This window comes from Daucus carota, chromosome 2 (genome assembly GCF_001625215.2).
Source record: "Daucus carota subsp. sativus chromosome 2, DH1 v3.0, whole genome shotgun sequence".
In the NCBI taxonomy this organism is placed as follows: Eukaryota; Viridiplantae; Streptophyta; class Magnoliopsida; order Apiales; family Apiaceae; genus Daucus; species Daucus carota.
In genome coordinates this window covers 29,826,903-29,853,693 of record NC_030382.2, presented here as the reverse complement: position 1 = coordinate 29,853,693, position 26,791 = coordinate 29,826,903, and the positions used below count along the sequence as shown (strand labels likewise).

Genomic DNA, 26,791 nt, shown 5'->3' with positions numbered 1-26,791 from the left:
TTACAATTGCTACCAAACGACTCTATGAGCATGTCTAATTGTGTATCTGCATTAGATACCTGGATGGTATAGTCTTGGGTTGATGGGGAGTCAAACATAGCTTAGAAAAAACAGAAATTCAGATGTCAAAAAACAGCAAATACAATTTTTTAAACAGCAGAAAGCATGAATTATTACTCTTCATATGCAAAACGTACATATATTTGAGAAAATGCTGATGACTGATCTGCGGAATTCTTCAATTCTTTTCTTTGGAAACCAATTCTTTGTCATCTGGAATAGTATAGCATGAATTATTTTATCAAGAACATTGATAGATCAAACCAAAAACACAAGTAAAACACCAAAAAAGACTTACAAAACTTGGATAATGATCTTTCGCAGAGAACACTGGTGGACACATTTTTAAGAACATTGTTGCATAAAACAACACGTAGAATCCACAACTCTTGTCATCATTTTGTTTCGGGACCTGCTTAAAGATTTTTGTTTAATCAATTTGATTCTTTTTTGTTTGAAAGACAAAAACGTATGATTCAGAACTTAAAGATACCTCTGGGATTAACACGGGAATCTTCTTCACAATCTTCGCTGAGCAGTTAATCTTTGCAAATTTGTAAAGACATACCAACATCCTATTTTTTTTAAGAAACATGCTATTCTATTAATATGCCAAAAAGGAGTAAAAATTACATAAATGAAAAAGTACTGATATATAAAGAAAACACTACCCATGGATGAAATCTTCAACATTTCTAGTAAGAGAATCCTTTAAAGAATCAAGGAGGATAAGGGTCGGTTTTTCGATCTCTACTTCGAGATCATTACACGGGTTGCAGAAAATCATTAAAACCCAATGATTCCTGAAAAAAAAATTTCAATTAACTTATTAAGAAAGAGTACATAATAATCGATTACAGTTTTGTATATAGGTTAGTACTTTACCACAAGCATATGGGGAAAAACACATATCTCTTCTCAAAAAACCTATTTTTCACCATACATCTCAACACTTTCTCCCTTCCTTTTATGTTGTCATGGTAATCTTTGATGACGAGTGGATCTATATAGAGACAGTGTTTTGATTTTTCCGTTCCGAGCAATAGCCACAATCGCCTAATAAGGTGAAGAAATACTAACATGATGACAACATCTTTTAGTTTAACAAGTTAATTACCAACACACATCAAGCTCATTACCTCAAGTACTGCTCAGCTTGATCGTCATTAAGCTTCTCTGGATCAATCGGACTTGCTGAAATAAAATATAAACAAATTAGCGACGATACAACAAAATCTGAACTGGGGTAACACATAAAGCTCAATAGTCTATGTACCTATATCAATGGCCTTGGACGAACGCAAGTTCCTCGCCATTCCTTCCGAACTTTGTTCTGTTTTCAGTTTGGTAAAGTTCTTTTAGGAGTTCCGCGGAAGGTGATATTTCTTTTAGAAACAAAGGAGGAATAGAAGAAGTAATATTGGTGTGTTGCAACTTTTGTTTTAATGGGGCAGTTATTGTTTTTTGTTCATATTTTAATGACGGGTATTTATATCATCTGTCTGAAAAGGAGTGATATTTAATTTAAAACAGTGAAATGCATTGATAGAGGCTTCTTTTTAATATTACATGATAAAGAATCTAAAAACGAGAAATTAATCAATAACATGGGATGATAAGTTAACGGAACACCTAACATAAGCATAAATAATTTATGTTGTCAAAATTGCCATACAAACCAAAAAATAAATAATAAAATTACATAAATTAAATTTCAACAAATTTTCATATTATTTTTAAATCACAATCTTGTTTTTGCTTTTTAAATGAACATTTTTGCATAATTAATGTACCGTTCCACAGAAGAGTGATTTGAACCTCTAGCAAAATTTTATTTTGTATATGAATCAGAATAACAAGCATTATAGATAAATATTTCTTGAAAAAGATTTGATAGATAAACTAAAGTCAAATTTTTACCGAAAAAGAAACGTTCTAGTAACAAGGAATTGTGTTACATAAATTAAACCGAATTTAAACCGAATTGTTAAATGATATTTGATGTGTTCGTCAGTTGTTTTTATCGTATTTATTTTTATTAAATTCATAATTAGTCTTTTTTGTGAACAAAAAGGACTACACCGAAGAGATTTACAAAAATTCTTTTTTATTGAATTTTCACCATACATAACTGATACATATTATTTGTTTTAATTAGGAATGATAAGGTTCCTAAATTAAATCAATTTTGGAATCACTGATTACTGAAAATTAATACATCAAGAAAGGATTGAAGACCTGTTACCTTTTATAATCAAACTGAACGCTTCTGAAAAAATCGTATTATAGCTAGGATCACGGGTGATTGTTTTTTGTAGAACAGTCAAGTTGGTCTATAGTTACAGAACTTCCGAAACTGTTTCATCTGGAGTGTTCTCTCTGAAAATTTAAGTTAGACAAAGGTAAAATCGAAGACATGTATTTCATTGTATGATTTACTTTTTTTAGTAGTCTAATTATATTTCACGTTGATATGCATTTACATGGTGTTTCTATAAATCTCTTGTTATGTGTAGAATTTTCGAAATGGAGAACGAGATCAAGGATAACAGAACAATAACGGTGTTTTCCCCTGCAACTTCCTACAGAGCTACACGTGAAGTATTATCAAGTATTGTTCCGAATGTTATTCGAGATCAACAAATTGAAACATCTGTTAATGGACGTATGAGTTTGAAAGATGCCCCTAACGTTAACAGCAAATTATCTCTTTCAGGTTTTTTAAAATTTTATTGTTATGCAAGTGTTAATTTTTGAACTATTTTCGGTTAAATTAAAGAACTTCAACCTTTACATAGGTTCAATTCTCAAACGTGGAAGAGTTATTGTACACAGCGATGAAAACAAAGAGAATTCTTCTTCGTTGAACCTCAATAACAATACAACTCCATCCAAAAAGAAAGTAAGGATCGTAACACCACCAGAGGAGGTTGAACTAAGGAAAATTACAGTTTTGGGATCGAATCTCGCAACTGGACCATCTGAGCAGAAGAAACTTTTCAATGATGATCTACAGGAAGGATGTCTCCAACAAATTGAAGATACAAAAATAGAAGATATGGAGACCGAAAAAATTATAGAGGTAAGACACACTAACTTTTTTTAACAGTTCTTTCCGCATCATATATACCATTGCATGAATAAATTATCTGCGTGATATTTAAATTCAGATAACAGAGAAACAACTTAAAGAAAAAGCACATGCAAAACCTAGAATGAGAAAACGAAACAAAAAAGATTTCGAACATTGGTTACTAGTGAGATATCAACCAAAAGTGTTTGCTGATGCTGTGCGTTCTCTCTCCCCAATCCAAAAGAAATGGGTGAAAGCAACAGGACTTTCTTCTTTGTTATCATTTAGAATGAATCAATATCCTCAAGCATTGTGCTACCACATAGCATCATGTTTCGATGTCAATCTGTCAGCCCTGGTGTTTGGCAATGTAACTATACCAATTACAGAGGAAGATGTAAATGAGGTTATTGGCCTTCCACTTGGTGGTCGTAATGTTCAAGTGATTCGTAGTTCGCATATAGAGGATGCATGGAGAGATCAGTTTAAGGAATACATAAAACATGGTTGGAAAGTTACAGCAAATATGGTCTGTGATGCGATAAAGAATTCCAATCAAGCCGACAGATTGTTTAAGCTTAATTTTATGGTTTTGATGTACAATATACTAATCGAAGGACCAACAAACCCATACGTTAGTAACTACAACTGGTGTAGTTATTTGGTGGCTCAGTTGAGAGATGCTGTTTTGACATGGAATGAAAAACCAGATAGCAAGTATTTCACCGGATCACTTCCCATGCTTGTTGTAAGTTAATAAAATTATTACAAATGTTTCTAAGTTTAGCTTGATTTATATATATGTTTTTTTTGATTATGAGAAACATTCTTCTCACAGTACTTGTACGTTGATCGAGTTGTGAACGGCAAGCGGCAGGTAAGGCGAAAAAAACCAACCTATGTTGGATGGTCAGATTATTTAATTCTTGATAGACAGATTTCAGAGCTGGCATCGGGAAGCCTCTCTACGTTTTTTAACGGTCGTGTAGCGTTACCTCTGAGGAACAAAGACTCGGACGATGAGAGCAGTTACGAGGTGATCCGGTTAAATTTTTGAAACTATGCTTTACAGTTGTTGAATTTGTTATATGTTTTTTAACCGTTTAAATATTCTGAACTGAATTCTTTTTGGTCAACACAGGACAATACATGGAACATTGTTGCTACAGAAATATCCGATGAAGATGAGGTGCAGTGTGTTAGGAATTATTCAATTGAAGAAAAAAAAATTGGAGCAAACATGATTGTAGATCATTGCCTGCCCAATGAACATTCGTCTATGGAAGGACAACAGGGCAAGGTTGATGGCATACATATTCAATATTTTAAATTTGTTTCAGTCCGTATTAGAATAATGATGATTTTCTATTTAAATTGTATTTATATGTCTGTCATAAAATATTTTTTTTTAAATCATTTACTCAATGGACAGAATCCCAGTGTTGAAGTACCACATGATTCTTTCTTGAAATCGTTAGAAAAACAAGAGATCTCTGGGCAAAAGGTACATAAAATCCTCTAATCCTTAATTCGATTTGATATGGAAAACAACTAGTCCTGTACCTAAATTTTTTCTTAATCAGATTCCCCAATTTATTCTCAATGAGCTTGAAACATCAATTATGGGATATGAGAAGATCCAAGGGAAGTGTATCATGTATCTATTGTCCTCAAAGGAGTTGTTCGCAAAAAACAACCTTGTTGATACATTACAGAAAAGATTTGTTGAGTTAATTGTTAGAGCTGGTGAGTTTGTGGATAAGGAGCTAAAAAGTCAAAGCTATAAGATCCTAATTAAGGATTTGTCATCTAAACAGTCATACAACGGTGGAGAATACAATCAGAATAATGGAATTGATAGCAATTCCAATAAATCAGATGTGAACAGTTGTGCACTTGTTGGTCCTGTCGTTTGCACAAATGACAGGAGTATTGAATCCAGGAAAGAACTATTCAGAAGCATGGAATCACAGTCCAAAATTCTTAACATCCAGAACAATTGTTCGTCTGCAGATTTGAAGACTCCTGGTGATGGAAGGTTTTTTAAAGTACAACTTGATGCAACAATACCAACATTTGACTTAGGTTGCGACTTGAATGTTCCTGAACAAGGTTTAAATAGTGAGATAACACCAATGGAAGATGTTAATCAGCTGGGACTGGAGAAAACAGAGAGAGATAGGAAGATTTCTAATATACACAAGTCACCTTATGTCGATCGGATAACAAATATCAATGGAAAGAATTACAGCAGGGAAGAAACAGATGTATGGAAGTGGTTACATGACAACGAGGAATATCCAAAGTAAGATGATTTTTTAACATTTATAATGCGAAGTTCATTATTGAAATTAATTTTCTGTTAACTGTATTGAATGCAGTCGAATATTATTCAAATGGGAAGATATTATGTGTTTTAAAGCTGATTTTCAATCGATGAAAGAAGGGGAGATGATTATGACTTCAGCAATCGATGCATGGTCATGTTATCTTAATTCTAATGAAGAGTTGAAATCTCCAACATCGCCAAATCGATTGTTTTGCTACACAGAAACAACAGTTAGTTTGAATGTCTATTCTATCTTTTTTTTATTGAATTTCTGATGCTGTGAAAATCTACCAAATTTTTTGATTATACATCTTCATGTGGTTCAGCTTGGAACACTGAATGCATTCACTGAAGCTTCTATGGAAAAAAAATACAACACATTTGCAGAGAACCTGGATCATATTTTTGCAACATATAAGTCGAAGATTGGTGATTATGACTTGGTAATTATTTTCAGTGTCTGTACTGTTATAGATTACAAATTTTTGTAAATGATTTTATTTGAACTGTTTTTGTGTTTTAAAATGTGTTCTTATAGGTTTTCTTCCCGATACATCATGTGAACCATTACTATGTTGTTTGTTTCAACATGAGAAATCCATCTGTTGAAATCCTTGACAACAGAGTGTCAGATCGACCATTAAAGAATTTATATGGTCAACAACTTATGGTTCTGGTAAGTTTTCTAGAAATATAACTTCTATTTTGGTTGTTTAATCTTTTGAAACGAATGTAGACATACAGAATTTCTTTTTGTCTATCAGCAAAAGCATTTTGGCCAATACATGGAAGAGCAAAACCACGTAAAAACGGCTCAATTATCCAAGATGATACCTCAACGTCTTAAAATGAAATGGCAAACCAAAGAAAATGGAATTGACTGTGGTGTTTTTGCAATGCGACATATGGAGACATATTTTGGAGGAGGTGTGCGCAACTGGGATTCCAAATTTTTCCCTGAAAGTGTAAGACACTAGCAATTTTTTTCATATTATTTTTCATATTCTTACCAACTTACATCTTATCTATTTTTTGTTTTTTGTTCTATATTGTATATACAGCATCAACAGAAAATTCAAATAAGGAGGTTGCGTCTGCTATATACTTACAAAATGATTTCGAGCAAACGCAACTGCATGTTTGAGATTATCAAGGATGAAATCAAGGATCCGACCTTAGTCCCTCCGGAAGATGTTCTTCGTCAATCTATCCAGAAAATAAATAAAAAGTGATGATAACACTGACCTCTTGAGATATTTAATTTTTGTTCTGGTACCGAACAACGGTTTTTCGTTTTTTTATCTTAATTTTGTTCCATAAACAAAAAACTGTTGCGTTTTTTAGAAAATTCAATCATGTTTGCTTACATTGGTTCATCAATAAAAATTTCAAGGTTCTCGTTTCTGGATAATTGTTTGTGCTTGTCTGTATTAATTTAATTAATTTTTTTACCCTTAATAATCATTGTATTCTACAAAAGTGTTTTTTATATTATGTATAAAATGAATGATTTACACCACATATATCCATGTAAGAAAAACTTAGAATCCTTCCAATAATCCAATAAAAAATTTACTATACCTCTAAATATCATCAAACTCTATGCATCATCAAATTTGATTTTTATAATTTTATATGAAATAGACAGTTTGGTTGTTTTAATGACTTCGTTTACAAAAATTAAATTCAAGTAAAGTTTCATGGTCAAAAGGAGTAATGTCGTACCTATTTTATTTTTCATTACCTGTAACCACATAGTGTTTAGAAACAAAAAAATTTCTAGTTTTTCGAATACCATCTATGAAACAAATTGAATTAAACGAGAACAGTTTAACAGTATATTCATAAAACTTACGATTGAGTCATAATACCATATTTATATGTTTTTTACAAAAAAGCATCTCACATCCTATGTTGTTTTTGTGTCTTCAGCGTACCGAAAATGATTCTTTGAACTAAGTTTTTTTTAAAAGGAACATGTTTGAATCAATCATACTCTTTTTAAAATGATGAAGGTTTCGTCCATCATATTTTATTACTTTCTATTGGAACCAAAAAAGAACCAAAAGTAAAACAGCGAGATTACTATCAAAAACATATATTATCCAGAATAATTTAGTTCAGAACGTCAAACCTTTGAGATAAATGAAATAACACGAGATAATTCCACAAAAACTTAAAAACATAGTTTAAAACAAATAAAAAAAAGAACAGATTTGTTCTAATTTTCACCCATTCCAACTGCAGGAAAAATATCTCCAATCTTCTGAAGTTCACCATTTTTTTCATTATGGACAGATGTTAGAATAGTGTGCAGTATATCTTGTCTGATATCGTTCAGCTGGGTCGTTTGATTAAGCTGCAGTTTAAAACAAATGTTAGAAAGGAATTTAAAAAGGAAGAAGCGTAAGAACACCGAAAAATACTTTACTTACACTCTCGGGTATTATTCTATCTTTCCAGCCTGAATCACCACCACCATAATACGAGCCCATATGATGCATAGCAAAAACACCACAATCCACATCATTATGAACAGTTTGCCAATCCATAACAAGACGTTGTGGCAAGATAGAAACATAACCCATATGGTTTATACTCCTTTTGGACCTCAGGTAGAGCAAGAAGTGTTTGTGCTGAATACCAACAATAGTACGAGAGAAAAATTATGATTAAAAAACGTTGTACTGACAATAAAATTACTTCTGAAAAAAAAATTTAGTGACTGACAATGGACATGTTCAGTTTTTTACCAAATTGTGAATCTGATCACCATATAACTGATTCAAACTTTTATCTGACTTCCTATTATCCAGAATTTCCATACTCGGATTACGTAAGTCATACGCAACAATGTAGTGATGGTTTAACGCAATGATGGGGAAGAAGATCTTGATTCAGCAAGAACATAAATGTTAGTGAAACAAAAATAGTTATAAAATCAAAAAAGATGTAGAATAGATTGTTTATAGTACCATGCTTAGATCACTTAAACGAACATTAAACAGGCTCAGTACATCGTCCATGTTTTCCATGAAAACCTGGTTTAGCCGTTCGAAAGGAATACTTGTGGTTGCATTGAGGATTCCAAACTGTATAAACAAAAGATAGTAAGCAAATGAACATTACATATTTACTGTTATAATAGAAATTACTACGATATACAGACACAATGTACAAGAATCATACAGTATTGTAAGTAAAGCAAAACATCCGCTTCAATGAAGAGTTCTCCGCATTCCCATACATCAAGTTTAATATACAACTCCAGACATCGATAATAGATGTCAATACCATTTCTCCAGGATTTAGAGACTGGAAATCTAACTTGCATGCAAACACTGACTTCCATTTAAAAAAAATCATGCTGTAAAAAAAAATTAAAATTTGTCATTGAGCTATATACAACAAATCTCATATAAGAATTATGTAATCTAAAAGTTCTTACTTGTCATCTCCTTTATCAGAATTCACCAGACTCCACATTAACGTGGACTGCTTCCTCGGACCAACATATTTTTCATCGTTTTTTTCTGAAAGTGAATTTTCTTTATTCGAATCCCCATGGAATATGTTCTTGATCAGGAAACCAGTTGCTTTTTCATTGATTTCAATGAACCTAGTTTTCATCACCTTAACGATCTCACTGTCTGGGTATTGTTCATAAATGTAGATTAAGTTCTTCATGCTGTTGTCTAGTTTTGAACTATATTCCTCCAACGCTTCTTTGAGATTTGATATCAGAATCTATTTTAAAAAACACTCAAGGTTAAAATTTTAACAGTTTTAAACTTTAATACGTACGAATCAAGGAAAGAACATTCGTTTGTAACCTGAGGTGTAGCATCAAGATCACCCTCGAATTCCTTCTGAATGTCTTCACATACATCACGAATTATCCCATTGACCATATTATCATCAATATTGTCCTAAAAGAAAATATAAATACAAATTAATTAATTAACAGTAAAAGGGGAGATGTTAAAATCTATTCAATTTTTAAATTTCTTACCTTCTCATTTGTTACAACAGCATCAATATCATTGCCCCCGTGTGTTTCTTGAAGAATGTAGTTATCCAAAGTAATGCCAGACAGTATAGTGTTTGGCCATCTTCTGAATGATGGTTGAATTTTGGGTAGCTTGTTGTTGTTACCGAGAATCCTTTCAAACGAAAAAAACTGAAAAAACACGACAACAATGATTTCCAGGATGTAATAAACCGTACAAGTAAATTTTTTAGAAAATGAACAGATCAATAACACGAACCATGAGGAAAGCAAGTGAACCCTTGAAGAATCTCTTCTCCCTGTTCTGGTTCCAGACAACAAACTCTTCTTGTAAGCATTGTATTAGATACCTGCACCAATTATACTTCTTGCAACTATCGAAATCACCAGCAAATTCAACCATGTGCGTGTTCACGTAAGGGGTTGATGAGCCCTCTATCAATACATTGCTAAACAAAACCATAAAGTTCACTTTGAACTGATTATCAGCAGCTTTGTTTGAAATAATAAAGTTGCAAAGTTCGGTAGCAGTGACCTGATAACATTGCTTTGCCGGCCCAAAATTTTGTGCCCAAGCTTTTTTCATACAGACATTGTTAACAAATTCGACGTCTGCCAGCCCTCGGGGAAACCCCATTATTTCGTGTACATCTTCCTCGCCTATCTCAAAAATTTGTTCATTAATCCTTAAAACCGAAGGATTTGGTTCAAAAGATGATAACAGGTATTCAGAAAGTTTCACGGGGTACTCGTTTAGTTCAAAACCTATTATAGAATCGAAGCCGGTTGAAGAAATCCATGATTTTTGATCATCAGACAGTGATGACAACACACGAACAAGCATACTAGGTTTGATTCTAACAATCGGCTTGTCGTGTCTGAGGCAAAAACATAAAGAACAAAAATTTATTGGTGTTCTACGTCATATTGTCAGAAAAAATAACAATTATATAGTTAGTGGATTATGAAAATAGTTTAAGAAACACAACTAACCGTGAGATATGAACCTCAGGATGAATTGACATCGACGTGTTCTGCAACTGTTCGTTATCGTTCTGATTCCTGATCAAGTCAAAAAAAATCAAGAGTTACGGTTCTAGAGAGTGTTCTATCAAAAATTCTTGAAAAATATTGTGATTCAATGAGATCAAAAACAAGAACAAAACCTTAGTTCGCCCATACTAGCTTCCATTGGCACTGCTGTTACAAAAACCTCTGAAAATCTTTTCGATTTTTCTGTTCTTGATTCTGAGTTATATAATTATCATATAATAGGACTTATATAGCTTCCAAATTTATAAAATCCATGATTGAAGCTCCAAAATCAGCATCATATTTACGTTTCCTTATTATTGACGTACACAGATCGTATATTTCCAAATTGGTTTAGCGTATAAGTGTTTATTGTTCCCAGCGTGCCCCTGTATTGTTTGCTAGAGTACTGATGGAATCAACGGCTGTAGATGCGTCTCTCTCGTCTCTTGATAAGCTGCGTCTCCCCGGAACTTGACCCTATATATATATATATATATATATATATATATATATATATATATATATATATATATAATTGGGTTAATTTGTTACCCAAGGAGTTGGCGTATATCTAAAACTTAAAACTAACATTTCTATATACACAATGTAACTGTCGAAGTGAAGAATTATATATGATTTTTTTCAACTTTTGAGTATAATATATGATATAAATTTTAATTAAAAGTTTTAGTTTTTTTAAATATTTTTTTAGAAAACATGTTCGTGAAATATAAATTTTTGTATTATTACATAAATATAATTTTATAATATAATACAACCGGATGAAATCAAAATCAATCTCTAATACCATAAAAAATAACTTCAATTTTCACAAGTGTTGAGTTTCATTTCTGCAAATCTAATAAAACATGATGCATCCAATTAATTCTATTAATAAATGGTATTTTACAAATATTTTTTTTAAAAAAAGGAAATTATAAGAAATGTTAAAAAAATAATCCTTTAAAATAAAATTTCCGTAACTCGTTTGATGTAGTACCTCTTCCTGACAAAAATAAATGTAGTAACTACTCCTTCCATCCCAAAATAGTTGTCACATTTCTATTTTTGTTGGTCAAATTGATTAAATTTTTAGTTTGAATTATAGGTCAATTAATCATTATTTTAAAAAACTGAATTAACATCTTAAAATAGATTAAAATTTATTTCCGGTGATATATTTTTTTTATTTTGTCAGTTGATAAAATATTAATAAATTTCAGTCAAACTTTAGTCAATTTGACCGGCACAAAATCAAATGTGACAACTATTTTGGGACAGGGACGGGGAGAGTACTAACTAGTAACCAAACAAGAAAAATAACATACCCTAAAAAAAGCAAAACAAACAACAAAAAATTATTTATGCTAAATATAAATAGGTGAACGGTTACATGCTTAAGTCAGAGACATAGGTGCTTCAGTAGTGCTGATACACTAGTTATATGTCGACCTGTGCTTCCCGAGTCCCACGCAGATCTGTTCTATTAAGGCAGTACTTGGATCACCGACAGCCGACAAGTAGTTTTTATCTAGGCAATTTGCAGTTTTTATTATTGCGCTGAGCAAGTCAAAAATTTATTTAGTTTTAATTTATGTACTACACGTCCTACATATTTCAATGTCGTAAAAGATAACGTTTTACAATTTTTTGTTGAATGCCGGATCGTACTACTGTTTGATTAACTGAAATTGTTTTAAAATAACAGAAATATTCCACTTGTTTAATCCGCACATAATATTGTAAAAACGAAAATCAGATCTGATTGATACTTAATAGAGCCACCCAGAAACGGCTCGGGCATATTGGAGACCGCAGGCAGAAAAAATAAAATTAAGTCCCTTAAATAACTCTTCTTACTTTTTTGATGCGCAAAAAGTTCATTCAAAATTTTGTAATCACGTTGAACAACGATTTTCTTCACTATTGATAACATATCCAAACCATTAAACCTCTATTGTGATATAGTTGATGAAAGATAATACTTGATTATTATCGGAGTAAAATACTTGTTTAGTGATAGTTGACCCACTACAATTTTTAAATATTCAATTATAATTAAATAGATTCATATTAATACATTGCTATATATAAAATTTGTGGCTCCTAAAATAATGAGATCTTTGGCACCAGCCTAGGCTAGCTCCTCCGGAGTCGCTACTGGAGCCACGGTCTAGTGATTAAATAATAATCGGAAATTAATTGGAATGAATTGGATATATTGATATAATATAATAATATTTAATTTATTTACCGTTTTATACATGTTTTTAAAAAAAATATGTTAGGATCAATCATATTTAAAAAATCGAATCGGCAAAGTACGTTGTTGCAATTAATTGGTCAGATCAACGATTTTTAGAATTATGGGTACACATATCTTCATTATTTTAATATTTAATTAATAAGAAAGCCAAATAATTGAATATGTAATGAGCTGGACTTGTGACTTAAAGATCTAGAAGACTAGAATTAGTCTAGTTAGAAGCAAAGGAGGAAGAATCAATCACCTTTGGGAGTGGGGCGTCCTATGATTAAATGAAGGTGAGGTTTTTATGTTGCAATCATCAGGGTCAAGTTTTCTTTGGCCGGCCTGGTAAATTCATGCGCCTAAGAAGAGAGATGCGGGAGGAGATAGGGTGTCTTCTAAAGACGCGACTTTAGAGGTTCATTCTGTTAAATGCTTAAATGAAGAAGAAAGAGTGTAGAAGAGCCATTCCACTAGAAAGGATGTGTCCAAGTAAAGATTTGTAAAGACCCCTCTAAGGGATAACACAGAAGACCCCTTGTGGGATAACATGAAAGACCATAGTTTCGGAGCCCATCTGATCGTGATCTGCAACTCTCAATCTTGTATCCTGTCAGGTTATCTTCGTGTGGGGAATGAGGTGATCACGATACTTATTGAAGGCCATCCGAGATTGTAAGAAGAATGGTCACATTTCTTGATCTTACAATCTGCCGGATTATTCTCAATGGAGTATTGAGATAATCAAATGTCTATGTTAGGCCTAGAACCGCTATAGAGCGGGGTTGAATATAGTGGATACAATCAAATTGATTTAAAGAACACAATATGTAAAATCAAAAGCTCAGTTTTTGGTATATAAAAATTGTTATAGTAGGAATCACTACTCTCTCAATGATGTTGAATATCAATGAAGCTGCTAAGTTATAAATATGATATTGTTAATATGAAATTGATACACTTATAGTATAAAACTCTCTGTGCTTATATACTGCACAATTACAAGATAATCATCTAATTGATATGTTATTGATATGCTACATAAAATATATTAGTTAGAGATTTCTAAATCAATCCTCTAAAGTCCTGAGCTGTACAATTTTCACAGTGTAGATCTTCTCTATTTAAACTAGATCCGCTCCTGAAAATCAGCTTAGACAAACTCTGAAAGATATCCTCTGTTGTTAAAGATATCTTCATTACTTGACAAACTTTGATTTCTTTTAAACTCTGATAGACAAATCATGATTCTAAATAAGACTAGGGGTGAGCAAAACTGAATTGAACTGCAATAATCGAACCGAACCGTACAATTTCAGTCCGATTTGGTTTGGAATTATTTAAAACTCCAGTTAGTTCGATTTTCGGTTATAACCGAACTAAAAGTTCGATTCGGCCCGGTTTCTGAATAACAAAAGTTTGGTTTAACCGAGGTTATATATATATACATAAATTTTAATTATATTTATATTTAATATAAATAATATTTATATATAATAACAGTATGAGATATCAAATATTCTCACAAACTAATAAATGACAGCTGAAAAACACCAAAATATGCTCAAGTGAATGACGTTATATCATAGTTCACAGCTTTGATGATTAAAATTCTAAATTACTGAGATCTTCCGAAGAATGGGTGAAGGTACCAGATCTATGTCAGTTGTGGGCAGCACAACAGTAGTAATAGGTTGATGATATTCTTCTTCTTCTTTTGTGGATGAATAGTCACAGGGTCAGGAAGAGGAGTCACTGGACCGTGCTTTCCTTTGGGATCCCCGGCAAGCATTATCTTGACCCCTTGTTCCACTCTCCATGATAAATAGTAAGACACCATAAGGTCCTGAAATATGTTGATTCCTATTTAGTTACATACTATATGTGTGATGTTGAACCTGTCTATGACTACTGTAATTTTGCAGAATATTTGAAACTTTTTTTAAAGTTCAGTTTTCCTTTAACCGAACTGAAAAAACTGAAGATTTCTGTTCGGTTTCAGTTCAGTTTTTGACCGAACCGACCGTTTGTTCAGCCCTAAATAAGACAGTAAAATCTGGTATCATCAAATGCATTTAACAATCTCCACAATCAATACAACTATATCATCAAAACTATATTCAACATTCATGTTTGAGTCAATTGTTACCTTTTGATATGAAGGCACAACCTTAATTGGAAGAGTTGGAGGTTCATCAATCTTTTGCTTTCCTTTATTCTTCATATCAGCTTCAGAGTTTGTCGAGACCTTGTCACTTTCTTGTTGATCTCTGAGCTGTCTGTTTCTTTTATGATAATGCCCTTCTCCTTGACCCTAAGAGGCTTATTGTTTTTTTTTCTTGATTTTGACTTGTTCTTTTCAGCTGCAAGCTAAGTCGCTCAGACTCGGGTACGGAGTGTCGGAAACGACACATATCTGAGTGTCGGACTCGAGACCTCTGAAAATCTAGGACACGGGGACACCGTCCGAATTTTTTACACGGGTGCAGGGACACGACATAATATAATAATAAATATAATAATACTTTAATTGTAATTTTAAAATTAGTGCTCATTATATTTAATTTTTATCGTAATAAAAGAATATTAAAAAATTTGATAAAATAAAAAAGCGTGAACATCCAAAAATAAAACTCGCATGATACAATTTTGTTGTCCATGATATGGTCAAAGTTTCATTGACTATTTTCAAAAAAATTCAATAATAAATAAATTATTTTATTTTTTAAAAGGAGTAAACATATATTCAGTATTAACTTTAATGTGGCAGTCTGGCAGATATGCGTGAACATCCAGCTGTGTTTTGACTTTCACCCAAATCGACGTATCTGTCTTCTTCATCCTCTTCATCCTCTCTGTTTATCTCTTATAATTTGAGTTACATATACATACATATGCACACAACGTTTCTTTTCTTCTTTGTTCTTTTTCCTCTTTTCATCATTTTGTATCCAATCACATCAAACGAAAAATCAGTACCATATGAATCATAGATCTGTTGATTCTTAACAAGAACCGCGCGTGTTCTTGTGAAACGCTGCTCCCGGCGTCTCCGGTCGCGACCCCCGCCGTTCCTTGTATCCATGGCTGAAACATCTTATGTGATTGTAATTTTCCCGGCGATGAAGACGACGTGTCAGAAATTCATAAGGCGGATCCGGTGCGTATAATGTGTTTGGAAAAGAAGTAGAAGTTTTGAGAGAAAACCTAGCATTCTCAACTTCTTCAAAGGGCTTCTACTTATTTACACAAACAAGTGAAGAAAAACAGAACTCTGAAACAACTTTTGCTTCTTGTAAACAAATGGCCGCTTTGTATCAGAGGATGATTACAGCATCATCCTTCTTCTGCATAGACGAGCATTTGTATTTAGCAATCTTCTCCCCCTTTTTGGCATTACCATTACTAATAAGAAGGGAGACTACTAACTCTAATGACTTTTGCATAGAATTCATTTGCTTCTTCATTTTTCCATAATTGTTCTCCAGTCTTTCAACTATTTTAAATAGAGGAATAGTGATTTTGGATTTTTCAATCCTTTAAACTGTTTCCTGTCTAGAGAATTCTTCTTTGATTTTATCAACATCAGGTTGAGTCTTCATCTGCTGGTGTTTCAGGCTCTTCATGAAAATGATAGAGGTTTTCAGATGAGAAAGAATATTAGAGTTTGAGATTGACTATTTAGCTATTTGCAAATGCTTGGAAGCAGTCTCAGGATAGAAATCAAAGTCATGCTCTTTCCATTTCAGAACCCACTCCTTACCCCTCACAGACTTCAACTATTACTGATGTTCATCTTTTTTCCTTATAATTCTGACTTGAGAGGTTTCTCCTTCAGGAGCATTGAGAATTTTTGGATGAGTCTCAAAGAATTTTGAACAACTATACATAGCTTCATTGTTATCAGCTATCTTCTTTTCGTAATTTCAACTGCTTTGAAACTCTCTGAATCACCTCTTCTTCATTAACAGCTAAAGGCTGATTCTCATAAACTACCAGAGTTTGAGTCTGAGATGCCACTTCATCTTCAATATCCTCAACAACAATAACACCATCAGTCTCATAGACTATGACCTAGCTGGAATAATTAAGAGTTTGATAGCAGCATGTTATTTTTGTTGAGCTTCTTCAATAACGTTCTCCAGAGTTTGACCTTCTTGAGCAACGGTAGTTGATTGTGAAACCAAATTTTCCTATTCAGCATTAGCTTCCTTCTTAAGAAAATTTCTTCCCTAATCAGAATTTTCTAAGGAGATGGAATTTCCTTTCTAATTAGAGTTTCTTCAATTATCAGAGGTTGAGCAGTGAGAGGCCCAACCAATGAAATACCAATGTTTGGTGTGGAAGGGGGGGGGGGGTGAATAACCCCTTCATGATCCATCTCCAGTTTGGGCTCCTTAGGGTCTGTTTGAGATTGCTGTTGAAAATTGTTGTTACTGTGAGTAAAAGTGCTGTTTGTAAAAGCTGAGACTGTTTGGTAAACTTGATTTCAACTATGTTGTTTGAGTAAAAGCTGAAAACAAATTGTTTGGTAAATTTTTTGTTAAACTTCTGTTTAGAGTTATAATTATAAATAAAATAATATTTCATTCATTATTTCATAGACAAATACTGAACAACAAATATAATTGTGTAAAATTAGAAAATAAAGAAAACAGTTAAGATAGAAATTAAGTCAAACTTTGATAAGTTGAGTAGTGTGATTATTCTACTAAGCTAAAATAATTTATACGTTTTACATCATTAAACTATGAGCTATTTGATATAATGAAGTAAATAATGATATAAAAGTCATATTAATTAGAATAAAATTATATAGGAATAACCACTAAATTTTATAGTTTTTTTTATAAAACTATGGTATTCTATTTACAAAACTATATAATTTTTGTAAAATATTTTCAACAGTAACGCGTCATTTATATTTATATTTAAATATAAATAAAAATAATTCTTTAGTATTACATAATTTTAAACGCTTATCAAATAATAAAATACGTAACATTTATCAAATAATAAGGGAAATCATTGATGGTACACTCATAGAATTGGCTTTTTTCAATGGTACCATCGCATTTTTGACTTCTACCAGTGGTACCCTCGTACTTTTAATTTACTCTCTATGGTATACTCGTGTACTTTTGATCTACTCTCTGTTGATTTCAGACTGTAAAACAAATGGGGTTTATATCAAACAGGCCACTCGTTGGGTCAAAATATCTCACTTGACCTACACATCTCAATGGGGGCTCATTTAAGCCACTATAAAACAAATACATATCATTTTACCCACATATTATTCATACCTTTTTACTTAGTCATTTATAAAAAATTAACCGTTTGTTTTTTTACTACGAAACCACTTCGAGTACTTTCATAATTATCTCTAGTATTTATCAAAATAATTTTGGAAATTATAAAGCAACATAACAAAAGTGATCAAATAAATATATATTTATAGCTACATATATTTTTAATTACATAGTTATGCTACTTTAAAAATTTTCAAATTATTTTGATAAATACTAGAGACAATTATGAAAGTACTCGAAGTGGTTTCGTTGTAAAAAAACAAACGGTTAATTTTTGACAAATGATTAAGTAAAGAGGTATGAATAGTGATGTGGGTAAAATGATATGTATTTGGTTTATAGTGGCTTAAATGAGTCCTCGTTGAGATGTGTGAGTCAAGTGAGATATTTTGACGCAACGAGTGGCCAGTTTGATATAAAACCCTAAAACAAATTGTATATTTGAAATCCTTGCGAAAAGTTACATAAAATAGACCCTTAAACTAGGTAAAACAGAGTCAAAATGACTGAGATATTAATGACAAAGTTTGGTTATGAAGTTTGAATATATCTCACTTATTTTGACTCTGTTTTACATGATTTAAGGGTCTATATTATGTAACTTTACGCAAGGATTTCAAATATACAATTTGTTTTACAGTTTGAAATCAATAGAGAGTGAATTAAAAGTACACGAGGGCACCAAAGTAAATTAAAAGTACGAGCGTACCATCAGTAGAAGTAAAAAATGCGATGGTACCATTGAGAAAAACCAATTCTATAAGTGTATCATCAAGAATTTCCCAAATAATAAAAATAATTCTTTAGTATTTCATATTTATTTAAATTTATATATAAATACGTACCATTTACCAAAATATACTACCTAAACATATTATATATATGAGATATAATTTATTCTTCATTTAATGCATATTACTCACCAAATTAAATTTTTACCACTATATTATAATTAAATTTTTTTAAACAACAAATTAAATGAAACCAAAAAGTATAACCTTAAAATCCATTAAAACAACAACCAAATATATTTTAATAATTTATTTTGAGTTTTTCCTTTTATTTTTTTACAAAAAATTTCACCAACTAATAATCCAAATTATAATTAAAAAATGTTATATATATACTTTGTTAAAGTGTAATAGTTAGGGTATACTTGTAGAAAAATAATTATGTGTGGGGGTTCTATGCCAGAACTATAATAGCTGGGTGCGACAACAACTTTTGTGAAAAGCAGGGATACACTAACTTTCTGTAAAAGCAGCTTTCGAATAAAAAGCGTGGTTAGAAAAACCTGATTTAGAGTTTACCAAACGCATTTATACCCGCTGTTTGATAAGAGCTTGGCTAACCTGTGTGCCCTCTAGGCACAGGTTTAGAGCATTTATTGTCTCTAGTTGTCTGTGCATCATGCAATACAACACAATAGTGCATTAATTATCAACTAGAGATTTCAAATGCTTATATTTTCAAGTAAATTTGATATTTTTTCTACACATGTATTATATTATAATTCTAGTCAATTGTATTTTTTGATATTGTTAAAATAATAAAAAATCATAAATTACCTATTAAATATAAAATTGGTTGATTTTAGTTGGAATATCAATTTTAATTAGAAAATTAGTGTATATGCAGGGGGCTCAATTTTATTTGTGAGATGGAATCGATTAAAAGTTTTCATATAAAATATGACAAAAATAAAAATTTATGTTCTCACATTTTTTATGAAATAAAATAATATTTTATTATAAATAAAAAAATTGAAAGAAAAATCAAAAGTAAATGCATAGCTAATACTCCCTCCGTCCCTTTTTACTTGTCCCTTTTGAAAAAATAACGCATCTTAAGAAAATGTTAGGTGGATATCTTGTTTTCATACATATCCCTAATAAATGTAATGAATTAGATAGAGTTGTGTATATATATATCCTAGTCAAACATTGGAAGTTGTTACATTTTGAAAAAACATACAAAAAGTTGCTTTGAAAAGAGAAATGGACAAGTAATTTGGGACAAATTTTTTTTTCAAAAGGGACATGTAAAAGGGGACGGAGGGAGTATTTAATAAAATTTTGAATGTTTTTGGATATATACACAGATAACCATGCATATTTAAAAATGATTAATCATATTAATTATGATATATCCAGTGTACATGGGGCACAGGTTAGCCACTCAGTATCAGAATTTGTAGGTGCAGTATCAGACTTTGTTTAGTCTGATTCAGATTTTGTTGAACAACAAGCATATTTCCTATACGCTCACATTCCCATCTGCAAAAGATATACTCTATCATTTAAAAACTCGGAAAGCTTTCACATTGTGATTTAAATGGCATCCATTTCCTTTTTTCTTTTCCCATATTCGGTATATTTGTATCAACTCTCCCCGAGTTTTAAAGAATTAATTTTACACTGGAATATTCATATGACATACTGCCCGTGAAAGAGCATGTTCAAAAATTTAACTACCAACCCTTCCTCGCTTGTATCAAGCAAAAAATTTTGAATTTTATATGTATTATGCTCAATTATCCTAAATGACTCTTTCCGAATGTCCTTCTTGGTTTTTTTAATACTATGAATGCGATTAACTACATATCTCATGATTTTTTTTGTGGTCCTTGATCATTTCTAGAACTCCTTCCTCCATGCACTTTTACATTTTCATCATCTCCTCTTTAACTCCATGGAAGCATGATTTTTATTGTTCTTGAACGTTTCTATGCTATTATTCACTTTCCAAACTTGATTTATCTTCAGTTGCTTCTGATCATTGAGTCTCCAAGTTAGATCGTTTGAAATATGACTTGCCAATTTCTATATCTCTCTATGATTTGTTCTTTCTCACTCTCTTCATAAAAATGCTATTTCGTTTTATAATGTTGGTTCATTTAAAAAAAAATTATATATTGATTCTATATAGATGTTTACTTTTATTTTCAATTAAACTTTTCAAATGGTACTCCTTAATTAATATTTCTACATCATATACAAGTATCTTGTCTCTAATATTATGTTGTGTTTGGTTGGGGTGAATGATTCCGAAAGGAATGAAATGAAAAATGAACTATATTATGGGCAATTGTTAACAAATTTCATTCTTTCCTCCATTTCATTCCTTACATTATATGCTAGAGATCAAACTTTCAATTTGAGATGGAATGCTCCATTCTCTCCTACCTCCAATTTCTTCTCAATTCTCATCATAGCAATTTTGCCCTCACTTGCATTCATTCCAAAACTTCCCCTCCTATCTCTATTAGTTCCAAGTAATTTTACTCATTACATTCCATTCCATTCTCCCCGACCAAACACAACATAATGTTGTGTTTTAAGATTTAACTTTATCATCAATGTCAAAAATTTAGTATATTTAGTCTGTATACTTTATCAAAAACAGACTACCGGAGTATACGTATTAATTATTTTAGTGACAATTTATAATATTTAAATTATTAAATATGAAATATTTACAACTGTTAAAAAACAATCGAATCATAAATTACTTTCACATTTATCTATAACAGATATGTTTATTTTGCTGGCAACAATAGGCATATATAATTATAACATGTCCAAGACAATTGGCATATGTGATATGTGCATTTAGGGAAGGACAAGAATTAAGAAAAGGACAATAATCAAAAGGGGCATCCACTTTATTTTTTTTAAATGAAAGAAGTAGTTCTTACGGCATCCTCTTTTTTGTTTTTCATTGTTGCCTCACAACTTCTTTCTCAAAGTTCATGCCACAATAATGAAGTTCACTTTCAATTTTCTTCAAGCCTATTACATAATATGAAATTTATAAGCACCAAGTTTTTTTTTTCCTTCCGTAGTTATTTTGTTGACCAATAGCTCTAGACTTCGGCAAATCTGTGAGAAATACACATACCAACGTCAACAGCTTACAGATATAAAGACTCAAAGGACTCAACCGGAAAGTAAACAATGCATATACTGATTAACACCAATCAAGCAAGAAGTTAAAAATAGATTACCCTAGTTCAGAGAGTTTCATGTGAGATTCTGCGTAATCAGTAAAGAAAGCATCCTCATCCTATATTAGAGGACAAAAAATATTAGCATTTGGTCCAAAGCTTAATGCCTAAACATTATATGAAATAAAGATGATAAATACTAACCGCAGCATATTTTTCAACAAGAGGGCGGAAAACATGATCATTAAGAAGAGATTTATCAGTGGCCAATTGCAGAAGCCCTTCTTTTTCCCCAGTCAAGAGTTCCCTATTAAATGAAATAATAATAATACAAGTTATAGATAGAGTAACCTTTATGGTTGGAGGTAAAAGATTATTAGTACGCAAGTAAAAAATTGAGAATTACTTAAAGTAGCTGTTATCGAAGATTAGAGGATTGCTGGTCCAGGGTCCCTCGAACCCAGATCGCTCCTTGTGAGCCCTTCCCTGAAAAAAAAAAGGGCCACATGGTATTAAGCATTCTGCATTTATGAATTGCAGAAAAGAATCAGAGTGAAAAGAAAGAAAGACAGTATGTAGCAGCATCTACCAGAGTGTGGCCGCCAGACAGAGTAACTATATCCTTGTCAGAGAGTCCCATATGTTTAACAAACACATCTCTCAAATGATCATTTCCTACAATAGTATATGAACAGAGATTTAGAGTAATTTAGATATCTTTTAGCAACTAAAATCATGTGTAGCTGCTCATAATTTCTTGTAAAATTTACTTCTTACTGCATTATAAATAAATAGACAACTCATTAAGCAGACTAACCCAAGGTAGCATTCGGAAGACGCCCTTCTACCGGTGGCTCCGCAAGATCCTGTAATGCAAAAAATAATAAATAAATAAATAAATAATAAAAAATCTTTCAGTGATACACTGATATGTAAGGTAAATGCCCAATTACGATTAATAGAGGTCCATCCAGTGCATTACAGCACAAAACAGTTGGAGATGGGATCCTATTAAAGACAAAAACCTAATAAAACTTATTTAACACTGTTACAGAAAAAAATTGTCCATTACTATTTACTATCTGAAATTGGACTTGTGGTCTAATCATCTTTCCCATTGCCATTCTGTGTAATAAAAATTTGATTAAGATGCTTAATGAAATTTGGTTATTAGGCCCAAGAAAGTACTATTAAGTAATGCTAAATTACATGGACAACACTAAAAAGTGAAGCTCTTTAGGAGTGTTGTTCAAAACTGCTATCCTATCAGAAAAAGTGCTAGTAAAAAAAAGTGCTTTTGCAAAAATCTCATAATTGTTTGGTAATTTTTTGATATTTGCATATTTTGAGTTATTATATGAAAGAACAATGTTGTTGGTGAGATTTGATAGTGACGCAAAAGCTAAAAAACCGGATTATTCAAAGCATGAGGATCTACTTTAACAGCTTCTAAGCCAAAAATTGCTGTTCAGAAAAGCGCCAAACAGGGCCTTAGTCGAGGCATTGCATCATTAATAGGTACAAATTGCCAGTTATTAGCTCTATCATTATTCCAGCCTCAATCAGATTTAAAACTATATACTTCGTTAACTTCACGAACCTTCCTTCCTGGGTGAAATGGAACATCAGGCCCTCCTGTAACCTCAACAGCAACGACTCCAGCCAACTGCATTTTAACATGTAGGCACTTTTACTTGGAGAAAATGAAAATCTATAGACTGTAATATAGGTCAGAGAAAGGAATGCTACTAAAAATACAAATTGCATCATCTCTACATATGCATGCTCTATGCTACTGGTAAAGCCTACAGAATTTTGAAATACTACATAAACTTAAAATAAATTATTCATTGTTCCAGTTAGTAAGTGCAATAATTTTATTAATTATAATGCATTTCATTTAGCATTTGTGCAGCTAATATTTAGTAAAACTTATCAAGAGACATACTCAGTTCCCCATAGACATGCTAGTTCCACCACTAATCATCAGAATTCGCTATATATCTTCCTAATTTTTCATAAATAACAGCAAGCAGTGTCATCTATACTCTCAGGTTGATATAATTTTAAGTTTTATCATGAACTTGTTATACCCAACTCATATGCTGTGTTTGGTTGTAAGAGATTGAAAGTGGGAATGTAATGAAACCTGTGAAAGCGTTAGCAAGTGAAAGAGGTCTAAGGAGAAGTACATGATAGTGAAGAAAAGACGATAACATTGATAAATATGATGATAACAGCCATTAGCAACTTGGATATGTGTAAGAGTTTCAAATAGTGACTGAATCAAGGATTATGCATCTGTGTGTGAATCTACTAATTGCGGATCAAAAACATGTTCCCTTGATCTAGAATTATGCGACTTACAGCTTATAACATTGTAAGTAGCGTCTTTATAATTATCATTATCATCACTGTCATCATCATCATCATATTTTCTTATGAAGAAAATGATTGTCACCACAAACGATAGTATATATGTAAACTGAGAACCTTGTTGGAAACTAATTCAAAGTTAATTAAAAGATTTGAATTATTTCAGATAATTGATAAATATTATCTACTAGTTGGTTAATATTAGATGTTATCATTCTTGTGGAGGGATATATATAAAACTAGATTGAATAGAGTTTGTGTTTTGCTAAATGCTATCCAATTAGTTTGTATGTTGCCTGTATACAGGCTAATTTCTGTATTTCATATAAGAATGCAGCAAAGAATAAAATTAGGTAGTTCAGTGTTTTAGTTTATGCAACACATAGATCTACAAAAAATTTAATACAGAACGCAGCTTTCTTATTCCACCAAACCTGATAGAAATCGGCATACGAGAGGATAGGGAACTGCTCCTTGATAGGCTCCAAAAGCCGAACAGCAATGTCAAGCCCATTGTTGGCACCATGAGCTAGCTCGCCCTTGAGTCTCATTGTTCCAAAAGGGCCACCAGTCTTGGTGCTATGGTCATAAGTACCAGCTGAGTGCCACCTGATCCATAGCACAAGACACCACAAACAACCAATATCCATTAGACAGTGACAGAAACAGATATAAAAATAGAAGTGGAGAAACAGACATGGTACAATTTTGACTTTTGAGTAAAAGCAACTTTGGGAGGGAACTAAGTAGATGAAGTAAGAGGGAGATAAAAAAAGTCTCCATGTGAGAGCACTGGTACATTGATCATAAACTATAATTTATGTTTCTGATTACAGGTTGAAACTAATTATACAAGTGTGACTTTTCATCCACCTCACGTATTTGTTCTTGTAATTACATCAGAGAAAACACAAATGCCAGTACTTCAAGTTTTTAGATGTGGAAAGAAAAAGTTTACAAAAAAACAAAAGGTTTCCCCAATGCTGTGAATGAGACAAAATTTTATATAAAAAGGACGAAATGTACAATTTTTACAATATACAAATGATTGTCATTGTGGTCGATCTACGCTATACACAGATATGCAGAGACACTGAAGGGTAGAGAAAATTTACGCTAGACGAAGCATCAATGGAGCGCAATTTTTGTCAGCAATCAAGCTCCTAAGTTTCCTTTTGCATTTGTTAACAGCAGCCTGGTACTCCTCACTCACAGCTGGGTAGCACTTTCCCATATTCTACAATCTAAACAAGTTGTTTGCCTCTTTAGAATGAAAAAACAATTTGACTTTATAATATTCTATAATATACTGTCAAAAATGATTTATATTTGGTATCTAGTTACAGAAGTTCATTAAGCCAAAATAATAGAAAAAATATGTACGCATAAGTATGAACACAGAACAATATCAATCTCAGTTGAAAAACTAAACGTGTAATAAATGCATGAAAAATTGAAAGGTGTGATACCACCACGCCTATGCATCATGTATCCCGCACAATATATACCTATAAATATACATATACATTACTGATCCACATACGCCTTCCACATTTTACTTAACAAGAAATATAGTTTCCACCGGAACCACTGCCATAAGACGTCTGTTACCAGGGGAATAGCTTTCGAGCCTACTCCGCCGCTCACCCTCAACTTTTGGCCTCAGCTATACTAATACACTGCTTGCTCTTTACAATTGATGAATCGTATATCTATCATCTCTTAGGATCATATTACCCGATTTATTCTAGCATTTCAATCTATTTTTCTGAAAAAAATCATTTGTAATTGTTATAATTATCATATATCATAAATTTATCAGTTTAAACCTAAAAGTTTCTAGAAATTTTAAATAATAACATCAAGTGAGCTAAAGACATCTCTCTCTCTCTCTCTCCCTCACACACAAAGATATACTGTACGGTCATAATCATAATCAATAAGTTTACACATAAAATTAACGGTGATTAGATCAAACACATACAAAAACACATCTGCGCACACATATATGTATAATCAACACGAAAGAAAACAAGTTGAAAGACAGTACCTTTTCTTACACTGAGAAGATCGGCGAAAATATAGAGTCAGGAGAAAGAGGAGCAGACCGTGAGGTTTATAAGGACATTGAGAAGATTCATGTTTGTATGGGTCGTTGGATCTTATTCATCCAACGGTTAGTATTGATTTCAGTTTATACGGTCCGAATTAGAGGGAATCTAAAAATTCTAATTTTTCTCTTCTTTGCTTCTTTTTGATAGTGGTCCTAGGTAGCTTTACAAGGCCCTACCGACTTATTATTCATGTACCGCTCATGTCAAGGGATTGAATGGAATAGAGGAAAAATAGAATAAATTTTGAATTATAAAATGATATTAATAAAAAAATGTATATAGTTTTCAT

The 26,791-nt window shown here is 32.0% G+C and overlaps 1 protein-coding gene across 1 annotated transcript; it reads right to left on the bottom strand.

The window, feature by feature from the left end:
- Nucleotides 1-21,708: 21,708 nt before the first annotated feature.
- Nucleotides 21,709-26,581, bottom strand: LOC108205654 (L-ascorbate peroxidase, cytosolic). The gene is made up of 10 exons (XM_017375651.2): nt 26,439-26,581; nt 25,504-25,632; nt 24,823-24,997; nt 23,613-23,678; nt 22,830-22,878; nt 22,602-22,687; nt 22,419-22,498; nt 22,217-22,319; nt 22,073-22,131; nt 21,709-21,947 (listed from the first exon to the last, which is right to left on the bottom strand). Exons 2-10 carry the CDS (start codon nt 25,620-25,622, stop codon nt 21,932-21,934), a joined length of 753 nt encoding a protein of 250 aa, XP_017231140.1. The 5' UTR covers nt 25,623-25,632; nt 26,439-26,581; the 3' UTR covers nt 21,709-21,931.
- Nucleotides 26,582-26,791: the final 210 nt, after the last annotated feature.